Source organism: Mastomys coucha, unplaced genomic scaffold (assembly GCF_008632895.1).
Source record: "Mastomys coucha isolate ucsf_1 unplaced genomic scaffold, UCSF_Mcou_1 pScaffold20, whole genome shotgun sequence".
In the NCBI taxonomy this organism is placed as follows: Eukaryota; Metazoa; Chordata; class Mammalia; order Rodentia; family Muridae; genus Mastomys; species Mastomys coucha.
In genome coordinates this window covers 135,396,365-135,414,601 of record NW_022196903.1, presented here as the reverse complement: position 1 = coordinate 135,414,601, position 18,237 = coordinate 135,396,365, and the positions used below count along the sequence as shown (strand labels likewise).

Sequence of the window (18,237 nt, the reverse complement as noted above, 5' to 3'; positions counted from 1 at the left end):
TATAATTCTTCTCTCTTTATCTTTGAGCCCCAAATTCTATCTTGGTCTAATTGTAAGGTTTCCCATTGACTTTTCTTTTCTAGTTAGATTAATGAGTTTTTCCAATGTTATCTTCATTTCAGTTTGAGTTCTCTTAAATTCTATGCTCCAAGGCTTATCTGGGTAAATCTTACTAGAGAACATTTCTATAGGACTAGTGGATCTAATGGGAGACATTCTGTTTTGACCGTTTTTTGTTTTTGCAACATGGGGTGGGCATGTGGATCCCTTTTTGGTTGTATCTGATTCGAGATTCTGGTCTCTCTTAAGTTAGCTCAAGTGCAAGTGCTGAATGTCTGGAGCCAGTCTTGCATATGCAGATGGTGGTGAGTAAAGAGATGTATGGAAGAGGGGAGAGTCTTTTCCAGACAAAGAGTGCTAGTGAAAGAAGCCTGTTTGAGAGCAGGTCTGGGACTAGGTACAGAGATGGTGGCAGGAGTGGGTGTGAGGAGGAAGAGGGTGCCTGGTGAAGACAAACTTCAAGTGCACACATTTGGTGGGCTGCACATCTAGATATAGCCCTGCCCATCTATAGACTTGTGATTGCAAAGCTAAAGACAAATCTACATTATTTTAAGTCACCAACTGTGCAGCATTCTACCCTAGCAGGCATAGAGACTAAATATATAACCCTCATTTACTCCAAATTCTACCAAAGGCTAAGCTCAAGTCTTCAAAGTTCTCCAGCAGGAAAAATTTAGTTAACTTAAAAACACTGTAAAGGAGTTGTTCTACTCTTCAGTATTAGCCATGAACATGAAGCAAGGTCTCTCTAACCACATTCAACTCTCCACACAGCCAGATCAGCTTAACAAGACTTCAACATGGGCAGAGATCAGTAGTAGATATAAGTCAGAGGGATGGCAAAAGGAGCATTCAGCTCCCACACTTTAGACAGCAAGACTGAGGCTTCAAATCTACTGTGAAAGGCGGCAAGTTGTCCTCTCACATAGCCACTCCTGTTTGCATTAGGCTCTCGTCTCTACATCCCAAGCTCCATGAAAAGCAGATGCACTGGTCACCTGCAGAGCTACTGGACTGGATCTCCACATCCCAAGCTCCATACCATGAAAAGCAGATGCATTGGTCATGTGCAGAGCTACTGGACTGGGGCATATACACATCTCTTCTCTAAGGCTATCCAAGAAGTGGCTGAAGTGACCCTCTTCTTTCTCTACCTTGGTTCACAAGTTCAATCAGATGTATGCAGCATCATCCTTATGCCAGGATTTTATCTTTTCCTTACAAACTCAGCATCTTACTGTAGGAAGCTGACACTTTTTAATGGATCAGTGGAGTTTAAAAATACAACTTAAACTCCATGGGATGGATGGCATAGGATGAGATGGGATAGGATGAGATGGCCAGTGGTTTATTTTATGGTAGTAGGCATTACTGAAAAAATTTTCATGTATGTACACATGCATACTGATAGTGGGAGAGGGGAAGGCTATGTACAGAGAGAGACTCTATTTGTCCAAGACAAAGAAGTATAAATGAGAATGTGTGTTCCTTTTTGGAAGAAGATTAGTTTGGGATAAGAAGAAAAAGAACCTCACAAATATCAGGCTTGGGAATTTGGGTGGAATTTCACAAGTAATGGCAAAATCAATATTTGTGGATTAAAATGTCAATTGATCTGGCCAAGACTGCATGTGAGAGTTGCTTCTGAGGTCTCTGTGAATTAAATGCAATACTCAAAGTTTGGCCTAATTCAAACTATTCTATTTGCAAAAACAGAGCAAATCCTAAATTTTGCATATGAATAATTATAATAATCCAAGCTGTGTAACCAAAGTCTCCATATTACTATGGGGTTACTTATAGTATAAACAAAAATACCCTATTTCATATTATTCTGAATCTGAATGCTTGAAGTTGGTTATTTTGGTTTGATTCTATTTGACTAAGGAAAGAATACAGTTTAGAGGTTAAAAGTTAGGTGATGACAATGACTAAGAATTCATTATCAACAGAGATAGAGACATTTCCATGGCAGCTCAATCCCAGCCAGGGCCTCGGAAACATATAAGACAGTTATAGTGGATATTTTACTAAAGAGTCCTGAATCCTAAGTCCTTGTGATGGGTACAAGAAAATCAGAGGACTTGGGATGTACAAATAACTATATCAAGCATGATAACACAGAATCACTTTTATATTACATATCATTTTCACATTGTAACATACATACTTATCACCTATGACACAATTTTAGTAATTCTGAATATGTATGTAAATATATAAACCAAGAGGCACTTCCAGTAATTCTGGCAAAAATGGAGTATCAATATACTTTCTAAGCTAAAAAACAATAAAAATAAATATAACTTATGTAATTTTCTTTCTATACAAATCCTATTTTTACAAAACTCTTATCATCCATTAACTATGTCACTTAACAAATACTTGTGTTGGAATAATACTAAATATTGCTACATATATCAAGTCCAGATACAGGTAACAAGACCAAATTGACTTAAATTGTAAAATAATCTTTTAAGATCCAAATTTTTGTGTTTCTAAAAATGGATACATTTGGCAAAGATATTAATGAATATATTTAATCTGAGTGTGGTAAGAAAAGCATTGTTAAAAACTGTCATTTACAAATGACACTCTATCTTGATCACGTCAGTTGGCAGTTATTTGAAAATAATGGGCATTTTAGAAACACCAAATTATATCTACCCCACACCTTTCTGGGTTATAAATACTACACAGAGTTGAATATTTAGAATTTTCTATTTAAGAGAACCACTCAATGCACTTTTTTTTCTTTTAACAAAGAAGCAATAATGGATCAAATGAACTGTTCAACTGGAATGCATATTCTACAAGGACAAAAAAAAATCCAATTGACCATGTCAACGCAAACCAAATTCAATGGTGACAAATTAAAGTTCCTTACATCGTTACAGAATGACAAAGAGAATATTTTCCCCCTATTTTATATCAAGAGCTCACATTTTATGTAAAAGCAACAATTTTCATTACGTGGTTAGCATGATAAAAATCTCTAGGAAGGAGTTCAAGGGATGCATAGATTCAAACATATTTATTTCCAGTGCATGTTGGCTAACAGATCAGCGTTACTGGTGCAAAAAAATTAGGGTATACATTCTACTGTGAGAATATATGCAGTCAACTGACACGCATAAAGGCAAAAACCAAGCAAACAAAGTATGTTAAAAATTTCATGCAGATATTTTACAAAGTATTTAAAATTAGTGATTGGTGAATAAATATACATATTAAAAGTCATTTGAACCCCCCTTTAACATATAATATATAGATATGTTAGGACTATTTCTTAATGGAAACAACAGTATAGTTCTTGAGTATGTGTATAAATAGCTAAAATGAAATATCTGATATAATTGAGGTTTTCTGAGTTAGAAAAATAGCCAATTGAAAATATTAAAAGTGACAGGACCCCTATTCACCACCAAGTTATATCCAAAGAAGAAAATTTAAAACAATTATTATTGACTTTACATTTGCATCTGAATATTTTGCTATATAAAGGGAATGTAATTACCAAAGAAAATTTTTTCTCAGCGGCACCAGCTCAGTGCATTGATGACTTACATTCAGTAATGAGAAGAAGTGCTTTTTATGTTAAATTAAGTCGAGGCAGTATCATGGACCTCCAAGGTCATTTCACTCCAGAGCAAACAACTGAGCTGGTTGGTAAGAAGGCTGGACAGGGTTTTATCCATCAGGGTTTTATTTCGTCTTCACTTCTGCTTTTATCTCTTTCTTTGTACCACAGGTTTCCTTGGAAGCGGAGTTGAGGTGATTTGGACCCTGGCATTAAAAACATTCCTTCCCTCTCTTCCAACAGAAAAGCATTTCTGACTATACTGTCTTTGCTAATATTGACTCTGAGAAGGAAAATTGGTGAGAAATACTCCTTTTTTATATATATAGTATAGAATAGAGTTTATTCAGGGCATGGTGAGGGGAATTAAGAGGGCAGTAGAGGCAGAGAAAGAGAGTAGAGAAGTAGAGTCTGGCCATGGCCATGAGCAAGTGGAGAGAGTGGGGAGGGAGAGGGATGGGGAAGGGGAGAGCAGGAGAGAAGCAAGAGATCAAGAAAACAAGAGAGCAGAGAGAGTGAAATACTCCTTCTAAGGCAAACTTTGCTTTTTGTTGTTTTTTATTTATTTATTTTTTTTCTGTTCTTAAGAAGTGAGAATTTCCTGCAATAGTTTCTTTCAGTTGAAATAACCATGTCCAATAAAAACTGGCAATTTTAAGTATCAAGGCTCTACAGTTTTGTTGTTATTGTTGTTGTTACTTTTCTATATAGGAATTTCATAGTTTATCTTACTGTTTGGTCAAACATGACAGATGAACACAGTGGGATGGTTAACCTAAGACCAAGCCTTTATTTGTGAAAGCCAAAATTAATAATGTTTAATTTTCTTAGTGTTGAAGAATTTGAGTTTTTAAATCTGTTAGAATTTAGAAAATAAAAATTATGGTAAGAGATTATGTATCATTACTTTAAATGTATGATGATAAGTAACTGGAGAACCCCTCCTCGTGATTAGGGTAACTCAGAGGAACTTAGCTATAGACAATGTTTCATCTTTAAATGTATAATGATAAATCACTGGATGATGCCTCCCTGTGCATTGGAGTAACTCAGAGGAACTTCGCTATCGACAATGTATCATCTTTAAATGTATAATGATAAATCACTGGATGCTGCCTCCCTGTGCATTGGGGTAACTCAGAGGAACTTAGATTGCAATTTGGGCACTTAGATTCTTTGGTATCTTTTGTACAAATTTATTTTATGCAGATGGGTGATTTGCCTGCATACATGTCTGTCTACTACACATAAGCAGTGTCCAAGGAGGTCAGAAGAGGGTGTCAGATCCCCTGGGATTGGTGTTACAGTCTATGTGAGCCCCCATGAGGCTCACCCTTAAGTTCTTAATGTACTTTATTAAATGTACACTTGTTGATTCCCTTATAAAGCATTTTTCCCTCAAGAGCACTAGGAAGACATTAAATACTGCCAAATTATGAGCATTTTGATACCAGGAAGCAGTACTTTTTGGGCTTAATTTTAATCCCTACCTCCCAAAAATCTAAGAGGAATGGTAGATCGAGAAATGAAATCAAATTGAAGTACTTCTGTCAGTAACAACACACAAAGACTTAACCTTACTTCTTGTTAGCTTTCATGATTAAAGAGCCACTTCTTAACACAAACCAAAGAGTCTGGGTTGAACAGTTTCCTTCTGTGTTCCACACCAGTTTGAGGAGAAGGCACACACACATAAGATGCCAATACATGATGCTAAGAAATGTGAGATAAGTTTAGAGCCTTCAGCTTAGTACAAAAGCTCATAGTCTATGTACTTATGGTCTTTTCTACAGCAAAAATCTCAAGGATCAGCATTATGCTTTGAAGCAGCAGATTAGGTCCCGCCAACTACATTTTTGCATCTATAGACATATTTAAAATATCCACAGAGTTAGTCACGGCATCTAATCAGTTGTTAGGGTTAATTTACTAGCACAATCATAAAGCCAATTACTAAGTAAGGTAAAAATCAGTATTAGGTAGTATAGGAAGTAACATCATTTTAGCAAATGCAAAGCATATGGTAGCAACATAGGTTATTGGTATCCACCTTGTATAATGTATACTAGTATGTTCTTTTTCTCAAATTATGGTTCCCTCATGTGAGACATACAAATACTCAACAGAACCACAATTTAAACCATCTGGACTGAAGTGTATGGTTTAATTTAGTCAGTGCTAATAACTTAATCCACCTCTAATTTAATTTTCAATGAATACTGGGGCATTTACTGGAGGATGAATTAATATGATATAAATCCAGGACCACAAGCTGATGGATTTCAGCTTAATTAGACATTCAAAGATGAATTTAATTCTGAGGTCTCTTCTACTTGAAATGGTGAATTGTTTTCTCCATCTTTGAATATGCTTAGATTTTTAAACACACTGATATCAGAAAATTCATAATTTCTTTTTACGAATTCATGAAAGAAATGAGTGACCTAGAACAAGGATCTTGTAATATTTCATTGCTCAGTGAGCAAGATAACGCAAGAAAATGACTTCAGTTTTGAAGCACAAGGTTATTGTGCTTTTAGTTATCTGGGGCTGAACTATTAACATGCAAAATTTTGCTCTCACCAACATCACAACACACCTAAAGAGTAGAATACTGATTTAATCTGTGAAAGGCCATAGATTAAACTCTGTTGCAGTAGCCTTTAGCCAATTGTAAAGGCAGTTTAGTTGCTAATGGCACAAAAATCAAAGGAGCCATCCAAAGGGAGTCAGGATTAGAGAGAAAGCTAAGAAGCCCCTCTTTATGCCTCTAAGACCCTAAGGTAGGTCACTGGAGGTACCTGCTTCATTCGTGGAAGCACCAAGAGTGTATCCTAAAGCAAAACAGACAGAAATTCCAGATTTTTTTTTTTTTGCACATGGGTCAGGAGTTGTTCACCACACAAACACTCCACTTTTATAAAGAAGTCATTTCAAGCTTTAGACTTTATTTACAATGATAATTTTCATATTTTTTATTACTTAGAAAATAATTTATACTTTTCCATCATTTAACAAACAAAGAATAGGCCTGAGTCTCATGCCTTTTGCACAGCTTTTACCTTCAAGAAAGTTCTCTGGGAAAGAAAGGCCAGAGGACACAGGGAAATTGGAAATATCTACAGCTACTAAAACAGTCTGCAGGGCATTTGCTTTCTTCTCCTTAGCTTTACTGGGATCGCAATGATTAATGCTTGTTCTGGAGTAAAATCCAAACAGAACAGGGTTCAATGATAGAGAAAGGCAGACACTTTTTCAAACAGGAGGCAACTCTCTTAATGCCAGGAGATGACAATATACTGACTACTGAGTACATGTCCTACTGAGAACAAAACCAGGTCTTACAAAAATGAGTACATTTTTTTTCTTACAGTTAATCAAAACAGGAAAAGGGTTATTTCTACTAAGGAAATGCTACTCAAAAGGTCAGCGGCTTCGATCACCATAAAGACATTCAATTATTATGTTGAAAATACCATGGATAACATGCAGAACACACTTAGCTTTTACTCCACAGACAGCAGCTGGTTCCCCATTTCTCCTACCAATGACATGTTATGGCTATCTATAAAACTATCTTTCCCCTAAGTGGGTAGAGACCCCTCCACTGGGAGACCTGAGTTTATCGAATGGCACCTGTATAGGCTCATATACAACTGTAGTAAATCACATCAAACACATTGGCACCACAGGAAGTTAACTCTGAAGTTGGAGGTGAATACAGTAATATTGCTGTCGCCAAGGTGGACAACATCATTCATGAAAAATACTTTTGATGTCATTTGATACACTTTGAGAATTATTAGGTGGCTCTTTAGGCCACACACTCAGTGGGTTTCCACCCTTCCGCTCAGTTTGTTGTCTTTTGGTTTGAGTAGAACAATAACTTGTTTGCTGAGGAAAAAATCAATCTGCCTGGATGAATGAACACAATTCTAGAACAGATAGTTTCTAATGCTTTGTTCATTATCCTGTTTCTTCAGGTACTTTAAAACAAACAAACAAAAAAACCTAGGCAGGTAGTTTGCTGAGATCCTCATGATGTAACCAGCCCGACTACTACTCAGATCCTGCAGCTTTATTCAGACTTCCGGTATAAACACTCGCAATGGATATGCCAACCCCTCACCCCTCACCTAGTTGTTTGACTATTTATACTCATGTTACAGACATGCATCCATGTGAAGATGTGGATGAGCCACTGAGTGAAGGGTAGATGAATGTAAATGCCTTGTCTATCATTTTTATTGTAGGGTAAAGTTACATTTATTTACCTTCACTGAAGAAGGATTCTTGCTTCAGAATGGATTTATAAACAGTCACATAGACACCAAAAGAAGAAGAAGAAGAAGAAGAAGAAGAAGAAGAAGAAGAAGAAGAAGAAGAAGAGGAGGAGGAGGAGGAGGAGGAGGAGGAGGAAGAGGGGGAGGAGGAGGAGGAGGAGGAGGAGGAGGAAGAAGAAGAAGAAGAAAAATTTTTCAGGATCTGTTAAATGCTAAAGCCCTGGTACTAACTCAGAAATATATAAACACACATTCTAATTGTTTGGGTGAGGCCTGAATCCTTCCAATCCTCTTTGTATTGTCTTGTGAACTAAAAAACTCTGCCCTGAAATACTTGATATTTTTATTTCATCTTTGTCTATTAGGGAAAAAATGCTGTAAATTACCAGAAAATGTTGCTTTTGAAGGGAAGGGTACATGATCCATGTATGGGAGACAAAGGAATTTTTAATGTAAATAATCAAGGATGTGAAAAGGTAGAAATCTATGCACAGGTCTCAGAGGCTATGACTAGAATTCTGTGAACACAGCACTGACCCAGAAACTATGAGCAACAGAGTTTAGGAGAAATACTAACAATTTGCTTAAGAAAGGCTTTCATCAGGTAGGGAAAGACTTCAAATTAATTCAGTTAGCAAAAGATGCTATCTTTTCAATGCCTTAATTGAACAGCAAACAACTATATCAGATCATGAATCAAACTAGAGTAGGCAGATGGCCGGTGCTCTCCAACTCCACAATAGACCATCACCCAGCTACTGTGCTTGGAGAGAGCTACAATGTATAAAAATGGTGATTAAAATATAACTATAAAATGTTTCCCTTTCCCCTTTTTTCTTTAAAAAAAGTTTGCTATCTACAGAAACAAAAAAACTTCTTTATATTTACATCATAGTAACTAATCATGACATATGTAATAATATCCAATAAAATATTGAAAGTGAGTATCAACTTTTTAAATAGAGGTTTGGCTCACAGCATAAACAAGTGTAGAAAATAAACAAAATAACACAAGTAGCTTCCAATAGTCTATCCTCAAAGAATAACCCCCACCCATATTCCTTTCAAAAAGGAGCATGACCATGGAACAGGCTACAAAGTCATGCTATGCCTTCACACAGTGTATGGAAGACCACAACAGGAATGCCTGAGCAAACAATCTTCAACAGTTGCCAAGGAGCAGCTTTTCCCAGGCCAACTTCCAACCCTAAGTTGACATTTTGCCTTCATCCCTTTGTCACAGAACCCATGGTGAGTTTGTTGAATTTCTTCTTTATTATAACATATCTTGAATCAAATTGAGAGGACATACTTTCCCAGGACTTTCCCAGTGCCCTGTTAGAACTCTTACCTGATGAAGAGCTGACTCTAGCTCCTCTTGGGTGTCTACCAGTAATGAACACCATCCCCTTCCATGGTGATTGATCCTAGGTGAGTGACATGTGCCCCTTATACATTCATTAAGCAAGGGTAGACCAGAAAGCCTTAGTCTTCTGAGTGTGAGGCTGGTGGTATAGTGCCCCCAAGTGGCAGGTAGCAGTGGTACCAATCATATGGCCCAGACAAACCCTCCCTCTGCTAAGGAACCTTTTTAGAAGCTAAAAGGGGATCTGCCGATTCATTCAAAGACAATGCCGAAAGGATTTCCTTCTGTGTGTTCACATGGACTTCATCCCCCGCTATAGCTACTCTAGGAACAACTCACATCATAAACATCTCCCTTTCCTCATGCACCCATATGTACAAGACCATCTCTCTCTCTCTCTCTCTCTCTCTCTCTCTCTCTCTCTCTCTCTCTCTCACACACACACACACACACACACACACACACACACACACACAGTTGGCAGTATGCATTAGAATTCCAACAATGCTTTGGCATGTTCACTCCTCAGCAGGGAGAACAAAAGGTGCCCAGTCTGGAGCCTACATCTGTTTCTGTTTCCTCTCTAAGCCACACATTTCCTCATGAGTTCTTGTCCTTTATGATTTCTTATGTCACAGTGACCTCTATATATCTTAATATGACTGTTACTACCTTGTGGAGTCAGGCATCCTGGCTCTCAGTGTGCATGTGTGTATATGTGAATAAGAGTCTTACATGAGCCTATGTGGGAGTTTATACACACACATATAATTTCTTTCTTATAAAACGATCTTTAGACGCTGGTGTCGCAAAGTGAAAAAGCTTCTTTGAGCTAGAGTCTTCAGCGCTGTCCCTCACTGTAAAAGTAAACACACAAAATGTGAAGAATTCCCCATACTCTTTAGCCATTTGCTCATCCTCTGGTAATCTACAGTGTTGTGTCTAAGTGTTGTGCTGGCTTAGAAAGCGTCTGAGACAAGTCGTTCTGTCTGCAAACACAGCTTGCTCTACCCATGGTCACAGGTCAGGCTGCGGAGCCAGGGGCTCCTCTGCCCTTGGCTTCCCCTTGTCTTCCTCTTCCTCCTTGATGGCCTGGATCTGCTCTGAGGAATGCTGCAGAGGGGCCTGGTCCAGGGACTGGTTCTCTGTGCCGGATAAACACTGTTCCTCTTCAATCACTTTCTTCCACATCATGTGGTTCTGCAGAAGGTGCTGAGTGATTTGGCAGTAGATTCTCCTTCTTTTGAAACTTTTCTTTCCTGAAAAATATAAATCACCAGACCTATTTGTGAGCTACCTATGTGAAGGCTATTGCTTTTCCTATTATAAATAGAAATTAAATATCAAAGAGACATCTATCTTTCTGTTTACCTATCTCAGTTGCTTTACACATGCAAACTGCAGTTTTCTAGAATGGGAAAGAGAAGGAACATGACAATAAGCTATTAGTGAGGGATAAATGTGAATAATATTTCATATTTAGTTATTTCCATACTAGGTTCTAGTTGTATTTTTTTGTTAAGAATATTTGGGGTGTGTGTAGTATAAGTACACCTGTATATGTGGATGTGCCTATAGGGAGATCAGAAATTTACATCACAAGCCTTCCAGAGTTCAGAATGCTAACCCTTACACCATGAACTCCCACAACACAAGCCTTTCTCTGTCACTTTCCACCTTCATCCCCATTGAACTTGGAGCTTGCCAATGGTCATGGGATGTGCCAAGTGTGCTAGATCTCTTGAGGCCCCTATACAGACACCTTTGTGGAAGGGCTAGTGAGTATTTAGCCAGTTTTATGATAAGAGGAGTCAGAAATCCCTTGCACAAAAGAATAAGATCTATTGTTAAAATTGAAGAAAAGAAGAATTTAATTGAATTATTTTTGAACCACATAGAAATAAAAATATTAAATTCAATAAATGCTGGGAGACAGTAAATAGGCACAGAGTTATAAAGATAGAATTTAAATTCTTTTTTACTGTAGTAATCATTTGTTTATGAACTGAATTCATCTATCAATATTGGCCAATTGGCAAGCACCGTCATGATTTCTCAGTACTTTAAACAAAGATCAATTAGCCTCAGCATTTCCTTTCGAGGTACTCTCACACTTCGTACACGCAGGAGAGAGAAACTGAGTAAGCATGCTGCTCTGGGAAAGAAGTAACACTTGTGACAGAGTCAGCATTACGGTTAGTGTTAATTTTCAACCTGACAGAAATTTGAATCACCTGGACGATTGGCCTTTGGGCATTTCTGCAGGGGTGGGTGAGGTGGGAAGCCTCACCCACTATCAGCGGCACCATTCCCTAGGTTCGGGTCTTGGAATGCATGAGAGGAGACAGTGAGCAGAGCGCTAGCATGCAAGCACTGATTCATTGCTCTCTAATTCTTGGCTGTGGATGCTATGTGGCCAGCTCTCTATAGATCTTGGCATTGTGACGTTCTCACAATGATGAGCTGTAATCTGGACCTGTGAGATAAAATAGTGTTTCTCCCTGAGTTGTTTCAGTCAGAGTATTTATAACAGCAATGAGAAAGTAACCAAGATACTGTTGCTCTTATCTTGACTGAATTTTAAACAGGGGGCCCACCCTGACTCCTACCTCCAGATCCTGATCTCCCTCTTTGCAGAACTTTCACTTTAGAAAACTTCTGATTGGAAATCAGTTCTCTGATCCTTTGCAATATAGATAGATGTTCTAGCCTGGGGACCATCCCTTTGCAAGGTGATCATAGAGACAAACAGTACCAACAAAGTGATGTGACCATATATCCAATGTGTACATTAGATCTCTTGTTCTGTACTCCTAAAATGCTGTTATAAATCTAATGTTAAATGACCTTACCATAGCAGAATTTAAACAAAAATGAAGGTGTGTGTGTGTGTGTGTGTGTGTGTGTGCGTGCGTGCGTGCGTGCGTGTAGATCAGTAAGAGATAGGAAGGGAAGAAAAGAACATGAAAGGATACAAGGAAGGAAGAAGCTGCTGCCCATTCTCCATTATAAGAAGGGAGAGAGAAAGGGAGGAAGAAAGGGAGGAGTGAGAGAGAGAGGAAGGGAGGGAGGGAGAGAGAAAGGGATGGAGGAAGGGAGGGAGGGAGGGAAGAAGGGAGAGGTGCTACCCTAGCTGACCAGGAGCTTCTAGGTGACTTTCTGTTCTCAACCAACCATTTCTTAAGTCTGTGTGCTGAGATTATAAATGCTAACCCTCACCACCACCACCCCTACCTAGCCTTTTCCCATATGAGCTCTGGGATCAGTCTTCTTCAGGGACCTTTTATGTGCTAGGCCATCCTAGCCCTTGGTTCTTTTAATTGGTTTATTTGCTAACTGTGGCCTAACCTGGCTTGCCACCAGAGCACAGGCAATAACTCTGACAACAAGATATTTCCTAAACAACAACAATCACTTAAATCTGTCCTGGCTAATATGGCTAACCTGACAAGACCTAGGATCTGCTGGTGGTCTGAACCCAGCCAGCAAAAGAGCCAAAGCTCTGGGCGCGTCAGTGAGGGAATCCCTCCTAAATGTGGGTGGTACCATCCTGTGGGTGGGGTCCCAGGCTGGATAAAATGGAGGAAGCTAGCAGGGTAGCAGCATTCAAAGGGCTCTAAGGTCTGATGCCATGTGACCCACCTCTTCAAACTCTTCTGCTGCGCCTTCCCTCCACGTGGACTAGAATCTCTTTCAACTGTAAGCTGAAGTAAACCCTGTAGCCTTGAGTTTGATTTTGTTAAGTGCTTTTTTTCGGGGATGGAGGCATGGAGAAAAGTAACACAATATCCAACCTCAGTAAAGAAAATACATAAGCATACTTTATTTTAAGAAGTAAATGAAAATTATTCTTCTTGCAAGGCCATCTACTCCAGTTTTGTTGTGGTAAAGCATGACTTTAACTGTCATGAATGTAAATGATTTACTTTTATTGATATGTATGTGTGGAAGCGCACTTGTGTGTATGTGCAGAACCTGCAGAAGCAAGAGGGTACTGGATCTCCTGAGACTGGAGTTACAAACAGTCCGAGCATCGTGGGCGCTAGGACTGACCTTTGCAAGAACCCTGAATGCCACTTTCCTAGCCCCTGAGTTTGCTATTTACTCAGAAGTTGGTTTGAATCACAGAAGTAGAAAACCCTGTACTGCTCACAGTGTGAGCACATTTTCAGGGAAGAAGATAACAAAAGCCCCATTTCCCTCTTTTTTCTTTTTTTCCTTTTGGGGCAGGCCCCAGGAGAGCAGCTTTTCTCTTAGATGGCTGTTAAATATTAGCAATAAACCTCTCAGGAATTACGCTGAACCAAGTGACGTAGAAGAAAGTTTGTACCAAATAAATTTGCGTAGATTAGAATCTGCAGGTGGTCTGAAGCTAGCCAGCATTGGGAGCCAAGTTATTCAGCACTGGAACCTTTTGAAAAGAGAACAAAGCGCCTTTCCTTGCTCGGATTCAAAGCACAGCTTAGTCCTTCATTAGAAACCTCTTAGCTCACCCCAGGAACCTTTCAGATTTAATTATGAGGTGGGAGAAAAGGCCCCTCCCTCTGGACATCACACTGCAGCATTTCATTCTGTTTCCAGGGAGACCTCCGAGTTTTACAAACTGCACAACTCACTCACTAGTGTCTATTTAATATTTTTCCCCTGAAATCTAAGAGCAGGCTAAATCAAAGTAAACATCTCAGCCAATATGAGTTCTGTAATGAAAATTACAAAGAGTTCAAAAGCAGTGGAGTTAAAAATGAAGAAACCTGGGTGCCTTCGCTGATTCTACCACCATGTCACGTTGCTTATGGTTAGCTGTCAATCTTATTTTCTCATTTATTAAAATGAGGAGGTTTCTCACTAAATATTATGACTCTATTCCATGGCTAGTGTTTAAATCTGCTAATATCATTCGAACTTTATCATTTTGGGAGCCACAAAGGTGCATCAAAGTCAGAATTTTAGGGAGCCTGAGAGATGGACAGAGGATAAAGTGCTTGCTGCACCAGCACAAGGACCCTAGCTTGATCTCCAGCATCCATGTGAAAACCTGAGCGTGTTCATATACATCTTGTGAAATGCCACTGTAATCACAGATTTGGGGAAGTGGAAGCAGGTGGGTCCCTGGAGCTCACTGGCTACCAAGCCTAGCCAAATAAATGAACTTCAAGTTCACAAGGAAAACCCCACCTCAAAAAATTATAACGTGACATTAACCCCTAGCTTCCGCATGCAAATTCATGCACACATATGTTCCCATGCATATGCACACATGCACACACACACAAACATGTACACAAACAGATCATACTTTTAAAGCTACAGTATGTGATTGTGTAAGGGGGCTAGTTAATTACTGAAAGCCTCGTGTAGCTGAATCCATAGAACTCTCATGGATGTTCTGCTAGACTTGACTAAAACGGAAAGAGCAAGGAAAACAACCTATTAGTGTACAGGCTAACATATTAGCCCAGTGTTTGGACAAAGTGTTCCCTACTCAAGCTTAGGTGAGCAAGCTTAGCCTGCTTAAATAATGGTCTTGACACAAATCCTTCAGTTCCCCAGCCTGGATATGTAAATTGCTAATGTTTTTGAGTTTAAATGGCAATCCATCAAGACTCTTGAAAACAACTCATTTCCAGAGGCTCCGTTGACAAACTTCTCCCATGATATTCACTGGGAGGAGACTGGCTCCCAGTGAATGAGGCTGACTGATTGAAATGGAAGTAAAGCAAAAGAGGAAACTAAAAGATGAATAAATCACTCTTGATTCTCAAATCTCAGGTTCTAGGTCTGAATCCCAAAATCAATAATGTCCTTTTATACACATCAGAGAAATAGACTGGCAATAGAGTATTAGATAAAAGCCAAATTTTCATTTTCTCTGATTCAATTCAAAAGCTAATAGGCTGGGGTGGTGGCTCAGTAGATAGGCACTTGCTGTGCAGGTGTGAGCACTGGTGTTTGGATCCCATCAACCACTTACAGCTGATTTTGTACCAGAGCATCTATATTCTCAGTGCTCATATATATATAGATAGATAGATAGATAGATAGATAGATAGATAGATAGATAGATATAGATATAGATATAGATATAGATATATAGATATAGATATAGATATAGATATAGATATAGATATAGATATAGATATAGATATAGATAGATAGTAGGAGGTGGAGAGAGGAGAATTTGTGGAAGCTCATGAGCCAGCTAGCCTGCGTTAGGCATTGATAAAGAAAAAGAAAAAGAAAAAAATAAAGAAAAAGAAAAGATAAAGATAAAGATAAAAGATAAAGAAAGAGACTGGGTTAAACAAAGTGGAAGGGGAGGAACACCACCAAACAACCAAACACTGTCACCTGACTTTCACATACACGCCTACAGACCAGACACAGACAGACAGACACACAAACACACAAACACACAGACACACACACACACACACACACACACACATACAAAGAAAAAGATCAAGAAATGCTAACAAGTAGGACAGAAGACACAAGAATCTAGCCCAAACCCAGTATTCTAATGTTCTGTCAAGTAAATATAGAGATAACAACCAGTTCTTTATTTCTTCAAGGGTGTACTGAAAATCAGGGTATATCTACATCATTTGTAGCATCTATACCACCTCTACCCACACCCCCACACACATGCATAATCAGAATGGACCAGGCCCGGTTAGAGAACCTCTCTACTCCGTGATAGACATGAACCAAGGCTTGCATTTTTCCTGACTGCGATCAAAATAGAGAAGAAAATGACCAGGGTATCTTTCTATGGTAATACTAACCAAATACTAAGGTTTTGTTTTGTCTATCGGTTCAAGTAGACAGGCCACATTGCTATGTTCACAGAATCACAGGAATGTAATATCTCATGCCGTTTCAGGGGTTGTAGGTTTAACCAATTATATTATTTGTCACTGTGATTTGTTGTAAGGGATCTAGGGTCGTGTACCTAAAGGCATGACGGAGTCTTAATTTTATAGTCACTTGAATCACTGGTTGCATAATAGACCTGGAGGCAGTTATCAGATGCAATGGTGCATTGGTCAGTTGTCACTATCAGGTTGCTCTAACTCAGGATCACCAGAGAAGAATGTTTGGCCGAGGAACTATCGCTCAGGCTGGCCTGTGGGCATGCCTGTGAAGGATGGTCTTAACCGTTAACTGAAGTGGGAAGAGACATCTTAGGAACGAGTGGGTTCATCTCACTCGATGGGATCACGGGCTTCAAGCGCCTGCCACTGTGACTCAGCCACGGACTGTAAGCTGGAATTGGGAGTCAAATAAACTTTCTTCCCCTAAGTGGCTTCTTGTCAGTGTATTTGTTACAGCTACAGGAATGAAATGTGACAGACAGACAGACTCTCATTGTCACGCCGCTGACACTACCCTAAAGAAGTCATATTCACCAATTGTTCAGATCAGTTTGGCAGTCAAAGCAATGCCCCGATCTCTAGCCCAACCCTCAAACCTTCCCCCAAACAAGATAGCTAACAGTTGAGTCACTAACTGATCTGCTCACAACACCTCTGCTTCACATCTTAGTGGAAAAGGACAAGCTCTCACTGCAACCCTCAGAACCCTATCTCCTGCCCTACCACCTGGCTCCCTGTGGCTTCTCCCAAGATTCCTCTCCATGTCCTCTGCTTCAGCCACTCTGACTTCCCCTCTTCCCAACATCCAGTGCAGAATCTTGAAATTGCTGCCTCCTCCTGGTCTCAAAATCAATCTGCACGTAGATTCCCATGGAACACCCCCACATTCTTTATGGGTCTTTTAAACGTACTAATTTTTTTCCTTCTCCCTTGGTAAGTTATTTAAAAATTCTCTGCAATGTTTTATATATCCTCAAAAAATAAGACACACTAACAAAGAACAAATCCCCAGAGAACTCAAACCTGTGGTACCCACCACTACTGAGGATACTATTTACATTCTGCTTTGTCTTGCTTTCTATCTGCTGTTCCAGTAGAACGTACATTGAAAAGAACAAGGATGGACTCACTTTTTCTCCCACATGTTTACCAGGGAGAAAGCCCAGGCACTGGGGATGTGTGCAGTGAGCAGTTGTTAAGTTAAAAACTAAACTCTTCACCCCCAACACGGCCATGAAAAAGGCCAGCGATTGGTCCATATGGTAACTCAGGTTCTACATCGTTAAGAAATTCTGAAGCTAGTTGTCAACTCTATTTCATGGTGAGAGCATCTGTTTACATGATGTCTGGATGTCATAGATCTCCTGCTGTCTCCGCTATGATACCAGAGCAGATGGCTATGCAGGACCCAAGCTGGCAAGGGGCAGCGGGACTTCAAGCATGTGATCTATGAGAAGCATAAGATCCCTGGAAAGTCTCATCAGAACTGGGTTTCATGGCTTACTGAGAACTGCGCTGCTTTCACAGGTCTCTTCCTCGTGTGGTGTTTCAGCCTCTTCCTCCTCTTCTTCTGGGTCATCAGTGTCTCCGGAATCATCATTGTCATCCACCCATTTTCCTGGCATGAGACCCGCAGAGTCATAGGAGTGGCAGAGGGGACCCACGATGTGTGAGATAAAGGATTCCTGAAGATTGGCCAGCTGCGGGGCAGAGCGGTCCATAAAGGGACTTATGGGCAAACCAAGGCTGGCTTCTTCATCGCCCTAGAAATAGAGATTCACAAAGGTAAGTGACAGAGGAGTATATATAACATTACGCAAGTCAGCATTTGCCTGGCATCTAACACGAGGGGATGCTGTGACCCAGGTAGTCGCATAAATGCCCCTTGACATCACTGAGCAGAGGCACTGCCCCTTGACATCACTGATCAGAGGCACTGCCCCTTGACATCACTGAGCAGAGGTACTGCCCCTTGACATCACTGAGCAGAGGCACTGCCCCTTGACATTGTGGTGGCCCTGCTGTGTTCTTGGAAGAACTCAAAACCGAAACCAGAGACTTAGCTCGCTG

At 39.7% G+C, this 18,237-nt stretch overlaps 1 protein-coding gene across 2 annotated transcripts in view; it reads right to left on the bottom strand.

Moving 5' to 3' along the window:
* Nucleotides 1-2,179: 2,179 nt before the first annotated feature.
* The window catches only part of Pde3a (phosphodiesterase 3A), a 271,067-nt gene continuing 255,009 nt past the window's right edge, over nt 2,180-18,237 (bottom strand). For both annotated transcript variants that reach the window (XM_031383785.1, XM_031383786.1), the window contains exons 15-16: nt 17,672-17,930; nt 2,180-10,551 (exon numbers count right to left, since the gene is read on the bottom strand). In XM_031383785.1, the coding sequence (XP_031239645.1) occupies nt 10,310-10,551; nt 17,672-17,930 (501 nt within the window). In that variant the 3' untranslated portion in view covers nt 2,180-10,309. The remainder of the gene's footprint in view (nt 10,552-17,671; nt 17,931-18,237) is intronic.